This window comes from Manacus vitellinus, unplaced genomic scaffold (genome assembly GCF_001715985.3).
Source record: "Manacus vitellinus isolate BGI_N305 unplaced genomic scaffold, ASM171598v3 ctg7180002433272_pilon, whole genome shotgun sequence".
NCBI lineage: Eukaryota > Metazoa > Chordata > Aves > Passeriformes > Pipridae > Manacus > Manacus vitellinus.
Window position 1 is genome coordinate 402 of NW_021938455.1, and position 20,538 is coordinate 20,939.

Genomic DNA, 20,538 nt, shown 5'->3' on the forward strand with positions numbered 1-20,538 from the left:
TTGTTCCCTAAACAACCATGCTTTTTCTGGTATAGAAACCCAACTCATTCTACTATTCTAGTAGAGTACAGTTCCATACCAAAAAAAAGGTGGAGAATCATGGCTTGCCTCCAATGACCTAGAAAATTAAATAGAAGTTCAGCATCTTTCTGGATTACTACCCCCAAAAGTCAAAGCCCATTAGCATTTTCTGGTTTTAGGCACAGTTGCCAGAATTTTTCTTTGTTATACATTATTGAAATGTGTTTATATTTAAAAATAATATTGAAAACATTGCAGTGCCCATTAATTTAAATAATTGCATTTTTGTATATGATGAAGATTCCCTAGGACCTTAGACTCATGTAGAGCATCATGGCTGTCGACAGAGGAAATTCTCCCTTCTTCTGGTTTCCCATTCTTATCCCTATCCTCATGCCTTCACTTTCCATGCCATTCAGGGCATTTACACATTATGGCTGATAGATTTCTTTACTCTTTTTTCCTTATATTTGCTTTCCTTATTGTCTTTAGTTTTACAAGTGTGTAGGTTACCTACCAGTAATTGCAATTCTTTGAGGTGTGTAGTCCATACATACATTTCTATCCTGCTAGGTCTTCCCATCTTCAAGCCTTTTGAGACATGGTTTGTATCTCTGAAAATGAAAAGAGAATTGAATTGACCTGAAGAAGTCAGACTTTTGTCCAAAGTTGTAGCATAAGAAGGTCTTCTTCTTCCTGCATCTCCTGTTTAGATGACAAGAAGAAACCAAGGAACTTATTAAATTAAAAGCATGGAAACAAAGAGTAGGGATTGGCTTTTTCTGTCCTGTTATTTGTAATTTCATTTTGGTAGTTCAGCAACAGTAAGGTAATTTATAGACTGCAGAATTCTTTGGAGAGGGAGGTGGGGGAATGATAAATTTCATTTATTTTTGGCTTGTTAACCTTATTAATGAAAAGCAAATAAATTCTCCTCCTTCTCCCATGCAGAAATGTGGTGCTGCTCACAGCTTTTCTGAAGCCAGCAGTGTGGATGCAGCTGTTGGTCTGGAGATGTTTTTCCAGACTGAAAAATCACACCTACCTAAGGACTGTTTTGGAGAAAGTAGGAATCTTTTCTCTATTGTGTTAACACCAAATGAACCAGTGTTAAAAAATATCCACTTGGAACATGTCCAAATTAGCAGAATCTGTTTTCCTGCTCATCCCAGAGTTGACATCTGCCTTTGATTACCTGACCATCTCCTTAGACTCCATTGACTCTCATGCTTCAATCCTGCTGCCTTTACAGATTCATGGAGACTGTTTCTGGTGCAAAGCAGTGAACAGGGAGTGTAGTTGTAATGTCTCTGCAGTGGAATAAAGTGAAATAATCAGTAAAAATAATAATTGACTAACCTACTAGTAAGGTACTCTCTCTTTTTAAAACAAAAAGAAGAAATAAAGATATATAAAAGTAAAGGTGCTTTTTTCCTTGTGGCCACCAGCCTTTCTGCAGAAGAGCACAAAAGCTTATTTGTTTTTTCCATGTATGTGTTGCTCTATTAAAAGAGATTAATTTTGCATACAAGTTTTTTCTTTTCTTTATATTTAGATCATTTCAACCACAGCATCACCTCATAGGTAAAACAGCACATTCTTTCTCTAGTCTGTAGAAGCTCTCTTTGAGATGCCCTATACTGTTTTGATTCCATGTTTCAGCATTTTCCATAGACCAATATACTGTTCTTTCTCTTTTCAGATTGTGGTAAATGTGTCCCATGCTGTGTAGTGGATATCACTAAGTTTCCAGGCCGAAGTTGGTGGTACTTCAGGAAAACCTGCTACAGAATTGTTAACCATAGCGGGTTTGAATATTTTATGATTTTTGTGATAGTATTGAGCAGTGCAGCACTGGTAAATTGCATTTAATTTCTCTAATTTTGCATTGATTGTTGTCAGTAAAGGAAAATAATAGTATTTGATTGATTTCTTCTACTCTGACATTCCTTCCAGCAGGGAGAGAAAAAAGTGTAATAAATGCATCCCTTAACAGTGATAAGACTTTCCCCCAGTTAGATAAGATATTTAAATATATGGATTTAACTATATGGAATTGTAGTTTTTCATGGAACATAGTTCTTCCTACACTTGTGCGTTAATTACAAGGCTAAACCAGAGTCTGAAATTACTTAGCACTTTTAAATAAAATAATAGCACCTCTAAATATTTAAAGCGTTTTTAAAACATTATGATTAGAATCTCAAAGTGAAGTTGGCTGTAAACTCATAGGTGAGGTAATGTTTTGTTGCTACCTTGATCAGATCCATTTCTACTCAAAAATAAGGGAACTTCTGTGATTTGAAAGCATATTCACTGTCGACTGAAAGTAATTTGTTAAAACGAATGTTTTATAATGCAGAAGGAACACAACCAAATAATCTGAAAGGGATCTATGTGGTAAATGTCAGAATTTGCCAAATAAAATCTGCTCTGTGTACGTTAAGTTCAGGTTGTTCACTGAACCATAGATTTAAACTGTCTGCTTTTAAATTCCCATGGCAAAATCACCAAGGGAAATCCCTGGGATTTCTGTAAGGCCTCCTCTCTAGTTATGTGGAACCAAACTGAAGGAAGGAAACTGTATTATTCTTTATTGTACTCTAAGTTCTAAGTTGAACACAAAGCTAATTGGTACCCAGGTGCAAAAATTACACAATACAACAACATTTTCTTGTCATCGAAGATGTTTAACAATGAGAACTTTCACATTTCTAAGATACTGTTGTCCTCTTGCAAAAAGGGACTTGTCCATTTTTTGTTTGGTTGGGTTTCTTTGTTTATAAAGTTGTATGCTGGTAGGGAATTTTCTGAACCAGTTAGAACAAAGAAACATAATGGTGTCCTTGCCTTGAAAGAAAATTAGAGAGGTGATCACAGAAAGAATGCACAGAAAAGTCCATGGTGAGTGCTCAGTGCTCAGAGCAAAAGAAGAGTAGTTAGGAATTTAAGTAGATTCTAACTTTTTAAGGTAACAGCAATTAAGAGTAGGTAGACAAGGAAAATACATCACTGCTAATGAGCAGGTGGTTTGACTGGTAGATGGAGATCAAGGTAGCCAAGGTTTAGCAGGCAATAAGAGGACACATGATCAAACTTACTCAAGAAAAAAGGTCAGAAATGGCAAATAGGTTTATGCACATGAATGCCAGTTGTTCTCATTTACCCACACTCAAATGAACAGTCCCATGGGCACAGGGACAGCTCTGCTCTGGAGGCATTTCTCCTAATTGTAGCACAACTGGAAGACCCCTTTAGATCCAGAAGCAGAATCACTGTTTTCTAACACTGCAGAACAGGAGTGCATAAGTTTTATTGGATTATACCTAGGAGCATCTCTGCTCCTTGTTTTTTCAGTGGTCTATGCTCCTGCTCCACCTTTCCCATGGCCTTTTAGATGGGTTTTTAGGCATGTCTTAAGTGCAGGGGAGCAAATCAGGTCTGCTGTTAATACCTCAATGAAGTGGGTAGGGGAGAAGTGGAGGCTTGGTGAGGAAATAATGCAAGATGTAAAAGGAATTGGGAGTAGATTTGCAATATCAAAAACTCAAAATTAATTAGGCAGGCAGCAAATGCATTAAACACAAGCAAACACTGATGTGAACAGCAGCGATCAATAAAGCATTTTCCTAAAACCTCAAGGTCAAGGTTTAGGTGAAAAAACCTGTAACTCCAGGAATGAACAGTTCCAGCTAAGGAGTTTGTCATTCTTTTCCATGTGTGTATTACAACTCTGCAGGCTGACTAAAGATGACTCATTTGGAAGGTCAGAGTCTGAAAGACAGTGGTTAATGTGTTCAAGTCAGGCTTTATTGTGAAGAATTTAGACCAACACCTTCAAAATTATCAATTACATTGGGAAGCCAGAATGTGGTAGCCACAATTGCCCATCCTCAGACAAGTTTTGAAATGTTGAGCATAAAAACCTGAAAGTATTTGATTTTTCAACAACCTGAAAATGAGATTGCTCTTATTTTACAATTCATTTTTTTACTTCTAAGTATAAAACTAAGTGGAGGTTGCCCATAATTTAATATGAAATGGTTGTAATCAGACAAACTGTGTATTCTTGTGCAATTTAGGAATAATTTTCCATGCAACTACTGACCTGTTTGAATTCTGAAATTCCAGGCATTTGAAGATATTCACCTGCAGAATAGAAAAACAGTGAAACTGATCCTAGATTATGCTGACAAAGTATTTACCTACATCTTTTTGATGGAGATGCTTCTGAAATGGGTAGCTTATGGATTGCAGAGTTACTTCACAAATTCCTGGTGTTTGCTTGACTTTGTCATTCTATGTGTAAGTATTATATTCAACTTGTCATACATTTTGATTTTTGACATTTTCTGTCTGGATAACTACATGTAACTTCTAATTATGGATAACTACAAATGTGATAGACAGTTTCCAAAAGGTGAAAAATCTGCAATTTAAAGAGACCTTAGGACAAATTTAAATTGAAATTTTCAGCAATAACGAGGAGTTGTTTGAGAAAATTTCATTAGGTGTCACCATCACTGAGGACCATGATGGCTCTAAAAACCTTTTCAAGTGGAGAGAAGGAGTTCAATTAGTGATCAGAAACAAAACTAAAATAAATTACTTAAAACGATAGAAGAATGAGAAACTACTGGCAGTTCTGGACTAGATCATCTTAAAGGTCCCTTCCAACCCAAACCATTCCATTAATCCATGATTTTGGCATTTAGAAACAGAAAAAAGGTAGAGTTGCTTCCTTGAAAGAGAAGAAACTTAGATAGTAAGGGGAGTTGAAAAGTATTGTTGGAAAAATCATTTACCAGAATGTTAAAGACGTAGGAAAGAACTTTTTGCTTTGCAAAAGAGAAATCCCAGCAATCCTTTGCATATTTATAAAGATACACGTTGAAAACACCAGTAGCGAGATAAATGCAGTATTCAATTCCTACATATTTCTTATGAATTCAGACAATATTAATTATTATAATCTTGCCATATAAAAGTGAAACATCTATGCTTGTCAACATCACACTGGGAAGATTCTGAAGTTAAGTATTTAAAGAAAAGGACATGTAAACAGATGACTGATGGTAACATCAGAGTAGTTTTTTGATGGCTTCAGAATAGTCAGCATTGAAAGTTGTGAAGTAGGAGGAAATTTCAACACGAAGGTCTAATATTATGGCTATTTATAAAGAATATGTACCATGACTTTAGGTTTTTTTAAAATATATTAGAAAAGAATGAAGTAAAATTACAATAACTTTGAATTTAATGTGTATTTTCTTAATTTGACTTACTGATCAAAGATATTGTAACATTCAGGTAATGATTGTTTGCTAACACAAACAAGGGAAAATTTGTTTACCATTTAATAATCCCAGTTCCAATTCTATGAACACAGCTGTCATTTGTTTCCTGGGGACTAAGTCATGATCCCAAAGATGTATCACCTTGTTCCTCTTGGAGTGGCCTGAAATCTCTCAGGACTCTTAAGGCATTGAGGCCTCTACGAGCTTTGTCAAGATTTGAAGGGATAAAGGTAAAGATATTGGGGGTCGGTGTGAATTTTTTGTAATGGCTGCATTTGAAGATGTTTTTGAAAATGACAACATAAAATTCACTATTATTTTCATTCATTTTGTTCAGGTTGTTGTCAATGCACTCCTTGGAGCTATCCCCTCAGTCTTCAATGTTTTGCTCGTCTGTGTTGTCATTTGGCTCCTATTTAACATTCTAGGAGTAAAATGGTTTGGGAAAAGATTTTCAAAGTGCATACTCCAGGAAGGAGATATCAGTCTCATTAATGACAAAACTGATTGTGAGTCTCATGGTGGAAAATGGACAAATTCTCCTGTAAACTTTGATAATGTTGGGATGGGATACTTGGCTCTGCTCCAAGTGGTGAGTTCTATAAAAACATTCTCAGTTTTGTTTTCTTCAAGGAAATGGGTTGAGCAGCACAACCATGGGACACCACTATGCTTCTGTTTATCCCACTGAAATTGGGGATATTTTTTAGCTTCCATATATATTTTCCTTGTTGGTGACCTGCTCAGTTCCTCCTACAGAACACTTGAGCATATGCAACCTTGTATTAAAATCAAGAACTCTGTTTCATGACTTTTCAATTTTGTTTTAATTTTGATTAACACTCTAAGCCCGAAATAGTCTGCAAGTTACTGAATTAAAAATATTCTCATTTTCTCTAGCTTAGATTGGATGAGAAAGAAAATCAGGGCACAGTTTATTTATATTTTCTTTTGCTGTAGAAGTCATGAAGGATTGGGATACTAATTTATTGAGCTCCCTAACAGGACAACAAAGGAGAGAAAGGCAATTTTTAAGTTGGCTGTTATCGCTGTATCTTTTTTAGCTGAAGTTCTTTGCCCTGGATCCTCTAAAGTATTCTATGATTCTGCAGAGTTGCTAAAAATTGCAGGAAGGAATTGTCTGCTGTTTTCTCAGAAATTGTTTTTATACTTTCACATTATATTTATAAGTTAAGGTTAAAATTTTACTGATTTTTTTTACAAAAATTTTGAATTTAATGAGAGTTAACATTAACATACATTTCACATGAGTTATGGGTTTTTTTGTTTTCTTTCGGGAAATATTTTTTCTCTTTACTAAACTCCAGTGATACTTCCCAGCAGATCTTTAGAAGTGATGCATATTTTTTATGGCACACTGCTAATTTTCTGCAACTATCAACACATTTATATTAGCTATACTTGATTTTTCTCAGTGATAACAAACTTAATAATGCATTTTTTTCAGGCAACTTTTAAAGGCTGGATGGACATTGTGTATGCAGCAGTGGATTCACGTGAGGTATGTCACTAAAATGAGAATTTTGTTCTTTTCCCTTTTCTTCTTCCCTCATCTTTTTTGCAATATCAAGTCAAAAATACAAGTGGTTGAAGGCATCCAGCTACGCAGTGAAACAATAATCCTTGGAGTACCAAAAATCTGGAACTTAGACAAAAGAAACTGGTCAAAGTAGAGTGACACCACACAGAAGCCTGCTATGTCAGGAATGCAGAGGAGGAGAGGTTGCAAGCTTTGTGCAAGTCTCTTTTGGAAACAGAATACAGAAGCTCTTGGAGGGACTGTGCAAATTTTCTTCCTTTTTAAACATGTACAGGAGCATTGAAACAGCATGCAGCTAGAGCAGTTATTTCAGGAGTTTTTCTTCCCTATGTTTGACACCCTCACTATTTCTTCCCCCTTTGCATGTGCTGTTCCTCACTCTCTTACCAGGACAGTGTGTTTTAACTTCTCTATGTTTAACTGAATTTATCTTTTTCTCACTCCTTCAGTCTCTGTGCTCTTGACTGCAGTGAAATAGTTGCTGATTAACGTGATTGTTCCTTGTAGGGCTGATCTTAGTGAGCTGGGGCTTTAGAATTGCCTCTTGTCTGGGACAGCATTCCAGAGGATGGCTGGTCACCATTGTGTTTAGTCTGAGCTGTTGTTTTTAATCAGGGCATTCACAGGATCCCTTCTGATTGGAATTGGTTCTTTATGACTTAAAAATTTGCTAAAGCTGTATTTGTCTCTATAGCTCTGCTTGTCACTATCTTTACAATCAGTAGCAAGATAGAACAAGAGAGTGGTTCTATCTGTACATCCAGGTAAAGATGTAAATGCATGAAAATAATTTATCCCTCATGACAATAAAAAGATCTGTTATTATAAATTTGAAATGGTAAAGCTGTGATTATCTCCTTTTTACCAATATTATTTTCTGGTTTGACTTTTTTTAACAGATCAATGAACAGCCAAAGTTTGAAGCAAGCCTACACATGTACCTATACTTTTTGTATTTCATTATTTTTGGATCTTTCTTCATGCTGAATCTTTTCATTGGAGTGATTATCAGCAATTTTAACCAACAAAGGAAAAAGATAAGTACTAGTTGAACTAACTCAGTGTCTCCTGTAATCCAGATTTGATTAAGTGAATGCTGGTTTGACATGTAGATGTCTAACATTTTGAAATAACTGTTTAACTGGATAAATTTAAAACAATAACACTTGAAACCAAATTTTGCAAACAGGAGCCTTTTCCTCAAGGCTTTTAGCAATTTGCCTGTAAACTCCATTTTCCTGCCAAGTCCTTAATTTGTTCTGAGTAGAGGACAAGGAGGAAGGAGGGAGTAGCTTCAGAAATAAGAAGCCAAAACCAGGTTGAATTCTGTCCTGATTCATTTAGATGTTAAAGCATCCAGAATGGAAAGGAAAATTGAGTAAGTTATTTCACTTGGACGACTTAAAACAAATAAACCTCTTGCTCATTCAAAAAAAGCAGACCCCAACAGGAGGTTTACAATTTCAAGATTCACTTTTGGAAGACAGAATCTCTACAGGAACCCTTTTTTATTTCCATAGCCCGACTCATACACCAAGTGTCAGAGCATTGCTGCTCTGGGTAGAGAGAGAGAGCAATAAAGCCCACAAGAAATTCTTCTGCTCTCTGCATTTGAACAGAGAAAGGATATTTGGGGGTTGAGGAACAACAGTCCAACTTCACTCTAAGAATTTCCTTTTCTAACAAAGTCCCAGTTACAATAATCCAACCAGATAGAAACAACAGTGCTTTAGTAGTTTATAAGCCTGAACATTTACTGGAAGTTTATGTGGACCTAACACTTTTTTCTTAGTACATGCTGTGATTGACATTTTTTTCTTTGTCATTTTTTTCTCTTCCATTTCATTGCTGCTTCTTGGGGATTTTCCTTGTGATTCCATATAATGAAGTCAAATGGAATTTTCAGACGTCTTTCCAGAGTTATTGAAATTGCAGATGCCCTACTGAACATTCTTGTGTGTTTGTTCTACAAAATGCTGATCACTCAGTGCTTTTAGGATTGATGAGTGGCTTCTGAATCCTGGGTTCAAAGTGATTGCTAAGTACTATAGAGGGTGTAGATGGGAATAAGAAATTCATTGTCAGGAACCTCCTGTAGAACTGGGTCCATCATCCTCCATTTACCTGCTAGTCCAGCAATACCCTTCTTTTTCTACCTTCCCCAAAAATAGAAAGTATTTCCCTTCTTGGTAAATCGTATGTAATTTTTTAAAATATGAAATAGATTTGTAAAACTTCAGAAAGGCTCTCACACTTGAGGGAACTGACTTGGGAACACTGCCTAGACTAGACTGTCATGATCAGACCCAGATCAGCTCTTTCCAATACATCTTTTCAAAGATCAAGGGGAAAAGGAGAAATAGTGAAGACACATTTTGTCTCTGTGCCCTCTTAGGTCCCAATCAGGACAGCTGTAACTTACTCTTTTTTACAGAAAGTTGCTGGAATTTATTTAGGGAACTGCTTAAACTTCAGCTGAACAACAATATTCTTTCCCTTTACTTAGGTGGAAAGGATCTATTTTTGACTGAGGAACAGAAAAAGTACTATAATGCCCTAAAAAAACTTGGATCCAAGAAACCTCAAAAACCCATCCCAAGACCATTGGTGAGATTATCTTAAGTAGAACATGGCAGAAGATACAACGATGGTGACTATTTTTGAACTCAGTAGCCCAGGCACAGGGAAATAAACTTTGCCTTAGAGCCCATCATCTTCCTCATTCAATGTAGTATTTACATTTTACTGTCTTTTTCTTAAAAGAGTCTTTCTTTGTGGGTATTAATTAGGGAAATTTATATCCTATTTATGACCTATCCAAATGTATAACCTGTTTATAAAGGTTCATAATTAGTATTTGAGAACCATACCATGACCTTGGTTACTTAAGTTGCATGATGTTGCTTCTGCCACGAGATTGGATTATTGCAGGTGAGAATGAATAGAGAATAGCACATGCCCCATGGCAATTATTTGCTTTTAAATACTCTTATGTTTTATTTCTTTTAGTTTCTTAATTTTAATTCCAGGCTTGGATTTTCATAATAACTATTGAGAGTTTTTCTTGCTTATGACATTTTAATTTGAATTGCTTATCCTAAAATATCTGCTTCAATAAATATTTCTATTAAAAGAGCAATCACAATGTACTCTGGATGTATTTCCTACTTTTTTATACGCACACACACACACACACACACATATACATATGCCAATGTGACTTTTCACTGAAGATCTAAAGAAATCACCCAAAAATGCTTCTAGTAGCTTATTGTTAAATTTATATTATCTTAAGGTCCTTTTCCAAGCACAAATTACTGATTAATATTTGAATGCGGTTCTTTTTCTCTCCACAGAATGCATTCCTGGGATTGCTGTTTGATATCGTAATGCACAAAGCATTTGACATCATCATTCTGATTTTCATCTGCCTAAATATGGTTGTTATGATGGCAGAAAATAACCAGGAAGGCACCAAGGAACTTCTGAATAAAATCAACTATTTTTTTGTGGCTTTATTTACAGCAGAATGTGTCATAAAAGTGCTGGCCTTAAGACAGCATTACTTCAAAAGCGGCTGGAACTTATTTGATTTTATTGTTGTGGTCCTTTCAATAGTTAGTAAGTACCAATCACTAAATCAGGTAATGTGTCTTACCAATATTGAGCCAAATTTCAGTATGAAGTAACCACTTAGATATATTTGATAAACAAATTCCAGATCCACTGTACCTTTTCAAACTATATGCTAAGTCATTCCTTCTAAAAGGATGTATTTTTGTTTTCCCTTACAATTTTGCACAGTACTAAGAGGTAAATGGAGTTTTCAATTTTTACTTTTCTTAAAGTATGTTTTATTGAGTAATTAACAGAGCAGAAATTTAATTAATTAACATCTTCTCTACATTACTGTACTTTACCTGTTGTCTGACTGTCTTTATGCTTTCGATTTACATGTTATCATGGTAACTGCTGTTTTCACAGTAAAAGTAAATTCATGTTAAAAATACATTTGCTTGAAAAATGAGAAAGATGTATTTAATTTTTCCTGGACCTACTTTACAGAGGGTAGATCCTGATTGCTGATTTAGAAAGCTCAGGAAAACATAACTGCTCAGCACCATTCTAAATCTGGGCCAATACTTGTGAGTGTGAAAAGTCTCACTAAAACTGACTTGGCTTTTTTGGCTTTTCAGATAAGATTAGATGCTGATCATGTCCTCTACAAAGGGTCATAGATAGCTCTAGTTTCTTGTACAGTATATTTGGTTTGTTCTTCCCGCTCAGGCTCAGGTTATATCACAGAATAAAGGACAGGAAAGAAAAACTGCTCTGAGATCTCTGTTTTGTGCCTAAGCACAGTAACCCTTTGCTGTCCCGTGCAACCCAGGAAAATGATGACTCCTTAACTCCTCTGTTTGCAATCATTTGCATTCCTGCTGTACCCTTACTCTGTTAGTAGGGTCAAAGAACAGGGTGTAATGGGGGATAAATGCTAAAAGACAGTTTTTCTTTAGAATCCTCTTGGCCTCCTCTGCTCTCCTTCAAGTACCAAGCATTAGTCAAAGCCTCACATTTAGCATGTGATCAGGCCTGTAAAGAAGCAGCAGACAGCAGCTAGGAGGCAATCCCCACAGCTTCCAGCACAGGAGCTGAATGGAGCTAAAAGGATTTTTCAATACTTGAGCAATGAACGCCGACCTTCACCCCTCTGGCTTAGAGAAATCTGGGAGGATGCAGTTTCCAAACTATGCATCATCTTGAAAACTCTTTAATATTGAAAGCTATTTGTCTTTCTTTTCCTAAGCTGTCTTGTAAGCAGTTTCAGTATTGATGATGTTTGTGTGGAAAGTGGTGTAATATGGTCAGTGTTACTTCTGACACCTAAAGCACAGAATATAACAAAGCAGACAACAATTTAACTAATATGGCTTGACAACATTTTGTTTTCTTTCTCCTTTCAAAGGTATTGGAGTTTCTGAAGCCTTTAAAAAATTCATCTCTCCTACACTTTTGAGAACTATTCGTTTGGTGCGAATTGGCCGAATCCTGAGATTGGTTCGAAAAGCGAGAGGACTTCAAACCCTTCTCTTTGCATTACTGATGTCTCTTCCTGCACTGGTCAACATTGGCCTTTTGCTTTTCCTAATTATGTTCATTTATGCCGTTGTAGGCATGGCAAACTTTGCCTGTCTTCCCTGGGAAGGTGGGATTGATAACATTTTCAACTTTCAAACCTTTTCTGGAAGCATTCTCTGTCTCTTCCAAATTACAACATCAGCTGGCTGGGATAGTCTTCTGGCCCCTTTGTTAAATGAATCTGTTACATGTGCTCCCAACTTAAATTTAACAGAGACAGATAAAACTACTTGCAAAAATAGACCATTTGGTATTTTTTATTTTGTAAGCTATGTCATTATATCATTTCTCATTGTTGTAAATATGTACATAGCTGTCATTTTAGAGAACTTCAATGTTGCCACCGAAGAAAGCACAGATCCTCTTTGTGAGGAGGACTTTGATATGTTTTATGAGACCTGGGGAAAATTTGATCCTCTGGCAACACAGTTTATTGACTATTCTGCTCTTTCAGACTTTGCAGATGCTCTGGCAGAACCCTTGCGCATTCCAAAGCCCAATAACATCCAGCTCATATCCATGGACCTCCCTCTAGTGAGTGGAGATAAGATCCACTGCTTGGATATCTTGCTTGCTTTCAGTAAACGAGTCTTGGGAGAATGTGGAGATTTTGATACACTTAAATTACTGATTGAAGAAAAATTTGTGGCTGCCAATCCATCTAAAAGATCTCACAGGCCAATTTCTTCTACATTTAAGAGAAAACAAGAGGAGGTATCAGCAGTTATTATCCAAAGGGCCTTCAGGAGGTATTTGATACAACGTTCTTTCAAAAATACATCTTTCTTATGCCATCACAGACAGAACAGTGCTGTCTTTGGAGAAGACACACTTAATGACAGTAGTGGCAGGAAGATACATAAATCAAGGCCTGTTTCTTCCATATCTCTCCCTTGACTTTATGTTGCTGTTGCTCAAACCAATAAGCTGGACACATAAGGTTACCTCAGGCTGCAGCATTTTTGACTTTTAAAGCAAAGTCACTGATTTTCAGATGGAGACAATATGTGAATCCCAGAGCAAAATACTCTGAATTTAGAATAATGATGGCAGCCTTCAAGTATTGGGATTGTTCAAATTTTCAAATTCTTAAAATGATTAAGATCTGAAGAACTATGTCATAAATATTGGAGGAAAATCAAACCATAGAACGTTTTATCCGCTACTGAATTAGGTGGGTTAATTTTTCACCTGCCAGTTTTGTCCTAGTTCACGTGTTTATGGAAGAAATCCATAAAAGGTTGGTTGTAAGCAGAGATTTATAAACACACAAGGCTCTAGAATAATGTAAATCTCTTTAGAGATAACCAATATTTCCAACTAGGCTTTATTGTAGCAAAATGGACTAATTACTTCACTTCTGTAATAGAGCTCATTCAGGAAACTCGAGTATAATCAGCCTCTAACTTTGATGGTTTTGGGACCATCCTCCTCCTAGCATGTGTAGGTGGATTTGTTTATGCTTAAGAATTTTGGAAGTGTCTTTATATATGCACCTAAATGGATTTAACAGATCATCCTCAGTTGCCTGTGCATAGAAGTTGTATATAATTTGTTCTTAGTATCATTCAGTGTATGAAAATTGTCATAATCGTAGTTACCAAAATCAAAAGATGTTATACAAGGGGTATTGCTTCCAGAAAATCTTGAGAATCATTGTACATAAATTTTCATCATCATCCAAATGTCATAGAAAGCATTACTTAGTATTCTGAAAAGGAGTTCATGGTATATCTTATGAGACAACATTTAATAAAAGCTAGAGGAAGCATTTATTTGATTGATTCTGAAAAAAAATGCATGAAGAATGTGTAATAATATTTTAGTGATTCTTTTGCAGTTTAGGTTATTCAGATGAAGTGTCATGGTGGATTCAGGACCACTAATAAAATACTACTGGTTTAGATTCTTCAATAAAGAGTTCAGATGCTTAATATGTCTTTTGTCTGTTTTGTAAGGAGTATCTTCAGTTTCATTTATTACAAGACATAATCTGTTCTTGGAGGGGTAATATAATTTTCCAGAAGTAGCTACCTATTAGCACAAGAAATCAAAATGTTTCACTTTTTGCAGGGAATCAGAAAAGATTTATCATTTTGAGGCCAAGAAGAGCAGGAACAATAAGGTAATTACTCAATTTTTACTGTCATTTCCTGTGTTAAATACTATTAAATATGACAGATATTGTTAAATCTAAAATAATTTCAGGACAAATAAAGACATAGGAAAGCTAAGAGTTTAAGAGTCCAGATACAGTATGGTTTGAATGGGCTTTATTATGGTTGAGCATCGGCTCCCCAGGGAACTAGTGGAGTCACCATCCCAGGAAATGGGACCTCTTAGCATAACTCAGGAATTTGCCCTTTGGAGCTCCCACACTGGGCAGAGGGATGCAGAGATATTTGGTGGCTCTGCTTGAGACCTGCTCCTGTCCAGCTTGTGTTGTTTCACGCAGAGTGATGCTTGTGAGGTGAAACTCTTTATTTTGTTCTTTGAGAGCTGGACTGAGCCGACAGCTGTTGTTCAGTGATCAGGTACCATTAGATGGCAGCATTTAGTGTGGTTTAAAATGTGGTCAATCTTCGGTGAATGAGGTGTCACACTTGCACACTTCTGCCCAGGGGTATTAAATTGATTGCAAAAACTTTAGAAAAAAGTCACAGACCACTATGTCCTTGACAGAAGCAGAGGGGAGTGAGTTAAGGCAGGCACCTGCCAAAGAAGCAAATGGTGGGCTGTGTCCACAAGGTCATATGTAACAGCTGCCTCCCAAACACTATATGAGTTTTGAGCAGGCAGACATGGCCAAGGTGTTTTTATCTTCCTGCCATGGCAGCTGAGGGCCACCACTTACCCCTCTTTGACCAAAATGGAACACTCGCAGATAATCATCTTTGCCCGAGTAGCACTCAAAACAAATCCATCAAAGGGGCCAACACACACCAGAGAAACAAAACAAACTAGAGAGTCCTTCTCAGTGTCAGAAGCCCGGCAAGTGGGGCTGGGGCCACCAACCCCTGCGGCCCAAGGATGGGCCCCACAGCAGCCCAGCAGAGCCAGCGCCCCCACACCAGTCCCCGCCAGGAGAGACAGCTCTGAACAGCTGCGGGGGAAGGAGGGGGGAGCAAAACTTCCCGTACACAATGCCCCCATCTCTGTCCTGACTGTTTCAAAGCCTCTGGGGAACACGCCTTTGCAGTCCACACTGAGCAAAAGTGGCCTCATCGGGGGTCAGACTTGTACTAGGCCAATGTCTGCTGGCCTAGGCCTACAGTCAAATTCGGAGTTCAAAGACTCCGTCAAAATACTTCCATCCCACCTCCCTGGACCCCCAGAGGGATCCATACGGGCGAAAGCTCGGGTAGGCAAGACTGTACCTGCACCCTGTTCCATTGGCCGTGTGCCAGTGGTGCGGGACACCAAAAGCTCCAGCTCCCGACCCTGCTGGCCAAAAGCCTCTAACGCTGCATGTTCCAAGCGTAGTTAACGCTCCAGGCCATCAATTTGCTGCTCCCGGGCCGCTACTTGGCCCCACAAAGACACAATCTCCTGGTCCAGGGCTCCAAATCCAGTCAGCAGAACCCATCCCACCTGGCCTGCCCCTGTCACAGACCTCACAGCGAGCCAGGCTACCGGGAGAGACACCGTGGTAAAAAAGGCAGCTAGAGAGGCTGAAGATGTCTCATGACACAGGGGGCCGGTGACATGGCCCCACAGTCCTTGATCTCCTCTGCAACCACTGCAGGGTTACTCTGGGGAACTGCCAATTCTACACCAAAAATGTAAGGTGAACGTACTCATGTATTCTTACCAGGAATTCCAAGGCAGTGGAAGGATTAAAAAAAAAGGTTTATTTCCGATACAAGGACCACTTTTTTATGATGCAATGCATCAGGCCTCCAGGGGAAAAAAGGTGAGTTCCTGCCCCCTCAGGGCCCCTTTTATCCTCTCTGTTTCTACTCTGCCTTCCCAAGGCCTCTGTGTATGTCCGGACTATCTTCTCTCACGTATCAGAGAGAAAGGCTCAGAACTTCTCTTGCTATGCAGGGGGGAAAAGCATTGAAATTGCCTTGGAGAAAGAATTACAATTTAGGCAGAAAGCCTTCCTAGCAAAAACTGACTTTCTAACTTTCCGTCACAAATTGTTCCAAAATTGTATCTATCCCTACATATATCTTCATCAATGACACAGACAAAGGAATCAAGTGCACCCTCAGTAGATTTGCAGATGACACCAAGCTGACTGGTGCACTTGATACTCCAAAAGGATGGAATGCCATCCAGAGGGACCTGGATAAGCTCTAGAAGTGGGTCCATGTGAACCTCATGAGGTTTAACAAAACCAAGTGGAAGGTGCTGCACCTGGATCGGGGCAATGCCCAGTATCAATCCAGGCTGGGGGATGAATGGATCAAGAACAGCCCTCTGGAGAAGGACTTGGGGGTGCTGGTGGGTGAGAGGCTGGACATGAGCCATCGATGTGCACTCCCAGCAGAGACCTGATTGTGGCCTTCCAGTGCCTGAAGGGAGCCGACAGGAAAGATGGAGAGGGACTAATTACAAGTAGTGCCGTGTAGTGACAGGACAAGTGATGACAAGGGGGAATGGTTTCAAACTGACAGAGGGAAGGTTTAGATTAGATATTAGGAAGAAATTCTCCCCTGTGAGGCTCTGACACAGGTTGCCCAGGAAAGCTCTGGATGCCCCATTCCTGGAAATATTCAAGGCCAGGTTGGGTGGGACTCCAAGGAACCTGGTCTAGTGAAAGGGGCAGGAGGGTTGGCACTAGGTGATCTTTAAAGTCTCTTCCTGCCCAAAACAATTCTGTGATTCTGTGGGTTTTTTGTTGGTTTTTAATATGTAAAGCTGTTTGGTATTACACAGTTTTTACAAGTTGCATTCTTGACATGTTGAAGTTTAGACTTTAACTTTACAGGGAGCTACAGCAACAAATAGGTTTGAAACCAAGTGGCTAGGCCTCTTATATTTGTCATTTCATCATTCTGTTATGTTGGGAGCCATGCAATAAAAGGTGAGATCTCATAAACTGTCTTAGCAAGACTGCAAGAAACGCTGAAAATCTTTTAGAGATTGTAGGAACAATATTTTGCTTTTAGCATTTTACTCTTGAGAAATGAAAAAGCTTCAAGAATACTAATACTGTTTTTCCAAACACTAAGAGGAACACAGGGAATAACTTGAATTTCAGGCACTGACATAATTTTCAGACTTCTTCAGTGTACATTAGGTCATTAGGCAGAGAGCTACTTTGTGTAACAATGCATTTAATGTGTACTTCCCATAAAAGCTATTTCCTGTTGTTCTGTAAAGTCAATTCGCTGTTTGCTAAATACCAAATTTCATGTCTGTGTGATTTCTTATTTCATTGCAGAGCACAAAAAGAAAGGAAATGTCAAACACACAAATTAGTGTCTGGACAAATACACCATGTACTTTACACACTTAAATTCTTTCCTAAGGCAGTCTGGGGTGCACCTTTTGTTCATCTCACAGATATTTATTTGCCAGAGCCCCTCATTGTTTTCTGTGACAGACTCATGCCTTTAGATATTTTGCATGATATCAGTTTCTCTGTGTGTTCTTTTTGGTTTTATTGTATATGTAATATTTAGTTATTCTATGTTCCAAGTGTAACAAAGAAGATGGATTTCTCCACTCCTTCTCCTGTGTTTTTTTTGTTTGTTTGTTTGTTTGTTTTTGTTTGTTTGTTGGTTTTTGGTTTTTTGGGGATTTTCTTTGCCTGGTGTCCCGTATTACTCTTGTTCCAGGGTTATGATATTTTGTAAGATATTCCTGGAATCTCATCTAGGTCTTGCAATTAGTCAGCCTTGAAAGTAAGGAGAATCCCAAAGCTTCTGGCCAGCAATTGAATTAATTCAGCCCATGAAGGATACCTTTGAGATTGTACTGGAATAAATGAGTGTGCATTACTTAGAAATCACTCTTAATGGGATCTGCCAGAGGTTATAGTGTTTCCTAAATTGCGGGAATGGCATTCCCTGTATGCCAGTTTTGGTTAGGGACAGGAAGGAGGATTGAAGTTGCAACTGTAGTGAACAGAATCTCTGCAAATAATTTTCATGGCAAGTGTATCTAATGCAAATGCTTGAATTATCAAAGAGTATGAAATTTTATTGCTGAGCAGTGAAGTTTCCTCATGACAAATTTGTAAGAAATATCATTTATGAACTGTAAGCATCAGAGTTAACAACTGTTACAGTGCTCCAGAGCTGTGTTATAAAGAATTATTGCCCCATGCAAATCTGTTACGAATTCCCTGTGTACCTATGTGTTCATATATATGTATATAGAGCCAGGTGGGGATGCAAAAACAAAGGTTTAAAGTGATGTGACACTAATGGTTTTGAGTTTTTGAGAAGGTCACAAGTGTTCACAAGTTGTTTTGGTACTTAATTGTCTGTCCTGTTAAATACTTGTTCCATTTTTTTGGTCCACATTTGATGGATTTTAACTTCAACTTGAACACCCACCGAGCATTAAAGCTCTCATTCATCTGTAAGTCTCTATGATTTTCTTTTGAGAAAATCTGTCTGTCATGGAATCAGTTGTTCAGGTTTACAACATGTAAACGGTTCCTCCTGTGTTTTGTGTGATTTTCTCTGTGAACAGTGATTTGAATTTGGTGGTTTTAATGGAGGATCATTGTCATCACTGTGTTTGTCTCAGACTCACTTGTGGTCAGTGCTTGTCTAATGGACACTGAACCATAACCAGAAGGTGCAATAAACTCTGTAATTAACAGTCATGATGTGTCTCTGTGAGACTCTTGACCTAAATTAAAACACTCAGAAAGATATTTATTTGAAATTCAATAGAATTCTTCATGAGTGGATGACATGATCTAGTTGTAGATAGCATGACTTTGTTTTGCAGCATCCATTCCTTGAAAATATGAAATGTCTTTCTCAGGCTTGGGTAATTTTTCTTTCAACTATTATGATTGAAGTTACTGGACGTTTTTAGCCTGTAAGTAAAATGAGTTTTATTTTTGCATTGAACTTTTGATGAATGTGTGTGTTTTCTCTCTGTAAAATACTTTTTTACTCAAACTTCCAGTGCTTGAGCGAATAATATGTGGACAGGCTATAAAATTAGGTCAGTATGCAAATTTCAGGATTAGATTTACAGATATATAAGTTGATGATACTGACATATATGTTGGAAATTTATGTTCTATTCCCTCTTCTATCCACCTGGGATCTTGTAATTTTAGCCTAATTCACTCATAGTATCTTAATAATACAAATGTATCTTGAAGTGAGAAGGAGCTTTTCCATGATGTGATGTCTCACTTACATCAGGGGTTCTGTGGTCATTGAGCTGTTGACGGAAAGGGTCAATCAAATTAGAAAAGGAGGTAAATTGTGCTGGATTTGTGAGGAACTGAAATAGCTGTCTTATTCCCATAAATTTGAAAAATAGGAAGAGAAACTTGTATGAACCCTTTTCCCTCTAAGAGAGAGGAACGTGTGAAGTGTCTGTTTTCCCACTGAACAGGAGACACAGATTTCTAGGATTATACCACAGAGCATTTCTCAGTGGGAGGAAGCTGGCAGATGAGGCAGCTGGATAGACTTTGAGGGTAAGAGGGTCATGCAGTGTGCAGGAACTGCCAAATGCCTTGATATCTTTAATGATTTATCTGATTTATCTGATCGGTAATTTAAAGTAGCAACTAATGTTTAGAGTTATGGCACTGTTACAAAATATATTTAAATATGCAAAAATCTGTGGTTTTTTTCTGCTATTGATATCTATACAATCTTGGTCATTAAACTAATGGTGGTGTGCTAATGCTACCAACAAAAAATATTTGTCTTGTGCTCTGGCAATAAGGAGGAAAAAGAAGAGGGTTGTACTTTGCAGTTAATGGAAGAGACAGATCCATGCCAAGAACATGGTGTCGAAATTAAAGCCATTTCTATAATGAAGTTAATTTTAGTAATTTCTATAATGATCATTGTCTTTTTGTTGTTAAACTTATCCTTTTTTTGCTCGCTATTCTGAGGAATAATGAATGAAAGTGGGGGGAAAACAATGTTGTCACTATGAGGCTGGTTTTCTGCCCCCTCCCCACTCTTTCAGAAACTGCCTTTCTAAGTGGAAAAAGTAGATTTTCCAGGGTAGCACAAGAAAAGTTACTTGTCTAAATGTTTTGGTGTTAGCAGAAAGTCCTAAACTGCTGCAGAAAAAAGATCTAGTTCTCTGTGCTCTTTTTCAGATTGTAGATATTACAGTGTGCGAAGAGGGCTCTGTTGGAGTCTGTCTTTACTCCCTGAGCCCCATTTTTCACAGGGACAGATGGATGGAGAAGATGCAGCAGAATAAATATGTGCAGGAAGAGAACTTTTTTGCATTTCATGGCATTAGGTGGTTGTCGTGGTTTGAATCTTGTTTTCCCCCAGAGGTTAAGAAAAGTGGTAGACCCCAAGGGGTGGAAACCCCTGGTAGTTTTGGAGTTCTGTCCAATGGGCACTC

General features: G+C 37.8%; 1 protein-coding gene across 1 annotated transcript; it reads left to right on the forward strand.

The window, feature by feature from the left end:
- Positions 1 to 972: 972 nt before the first annotated feature.
- LOC108641569 (sodium channel protein type 5 subunit alpha-like) lies at positions 973 to 12,915 on the forward strand (the record flags this gene model as incomplete). Its single annotated transcript, XM_029958371.1, has 10 exons — positions 973 to 1,087; positions 1,724 to 1,878; positions 4,153 to 4,391; positions 5,476 to 5,548; positions 5,656 to 5,910; positions 6,787 to 6,840; positions 7,779 to 7,920; positions 9,386 to 9,486; positions 10,236 to 10,500; positions 11,846 to 12,915. Coding segments are annotated over 10 exons (2,469 nt in total), but the record flags the coding sequence as incomplete, so codon positions are not given.
- Between the last annotated feature and the right edge of the window lie 7,623 nt (positions 12,916 to 20,538).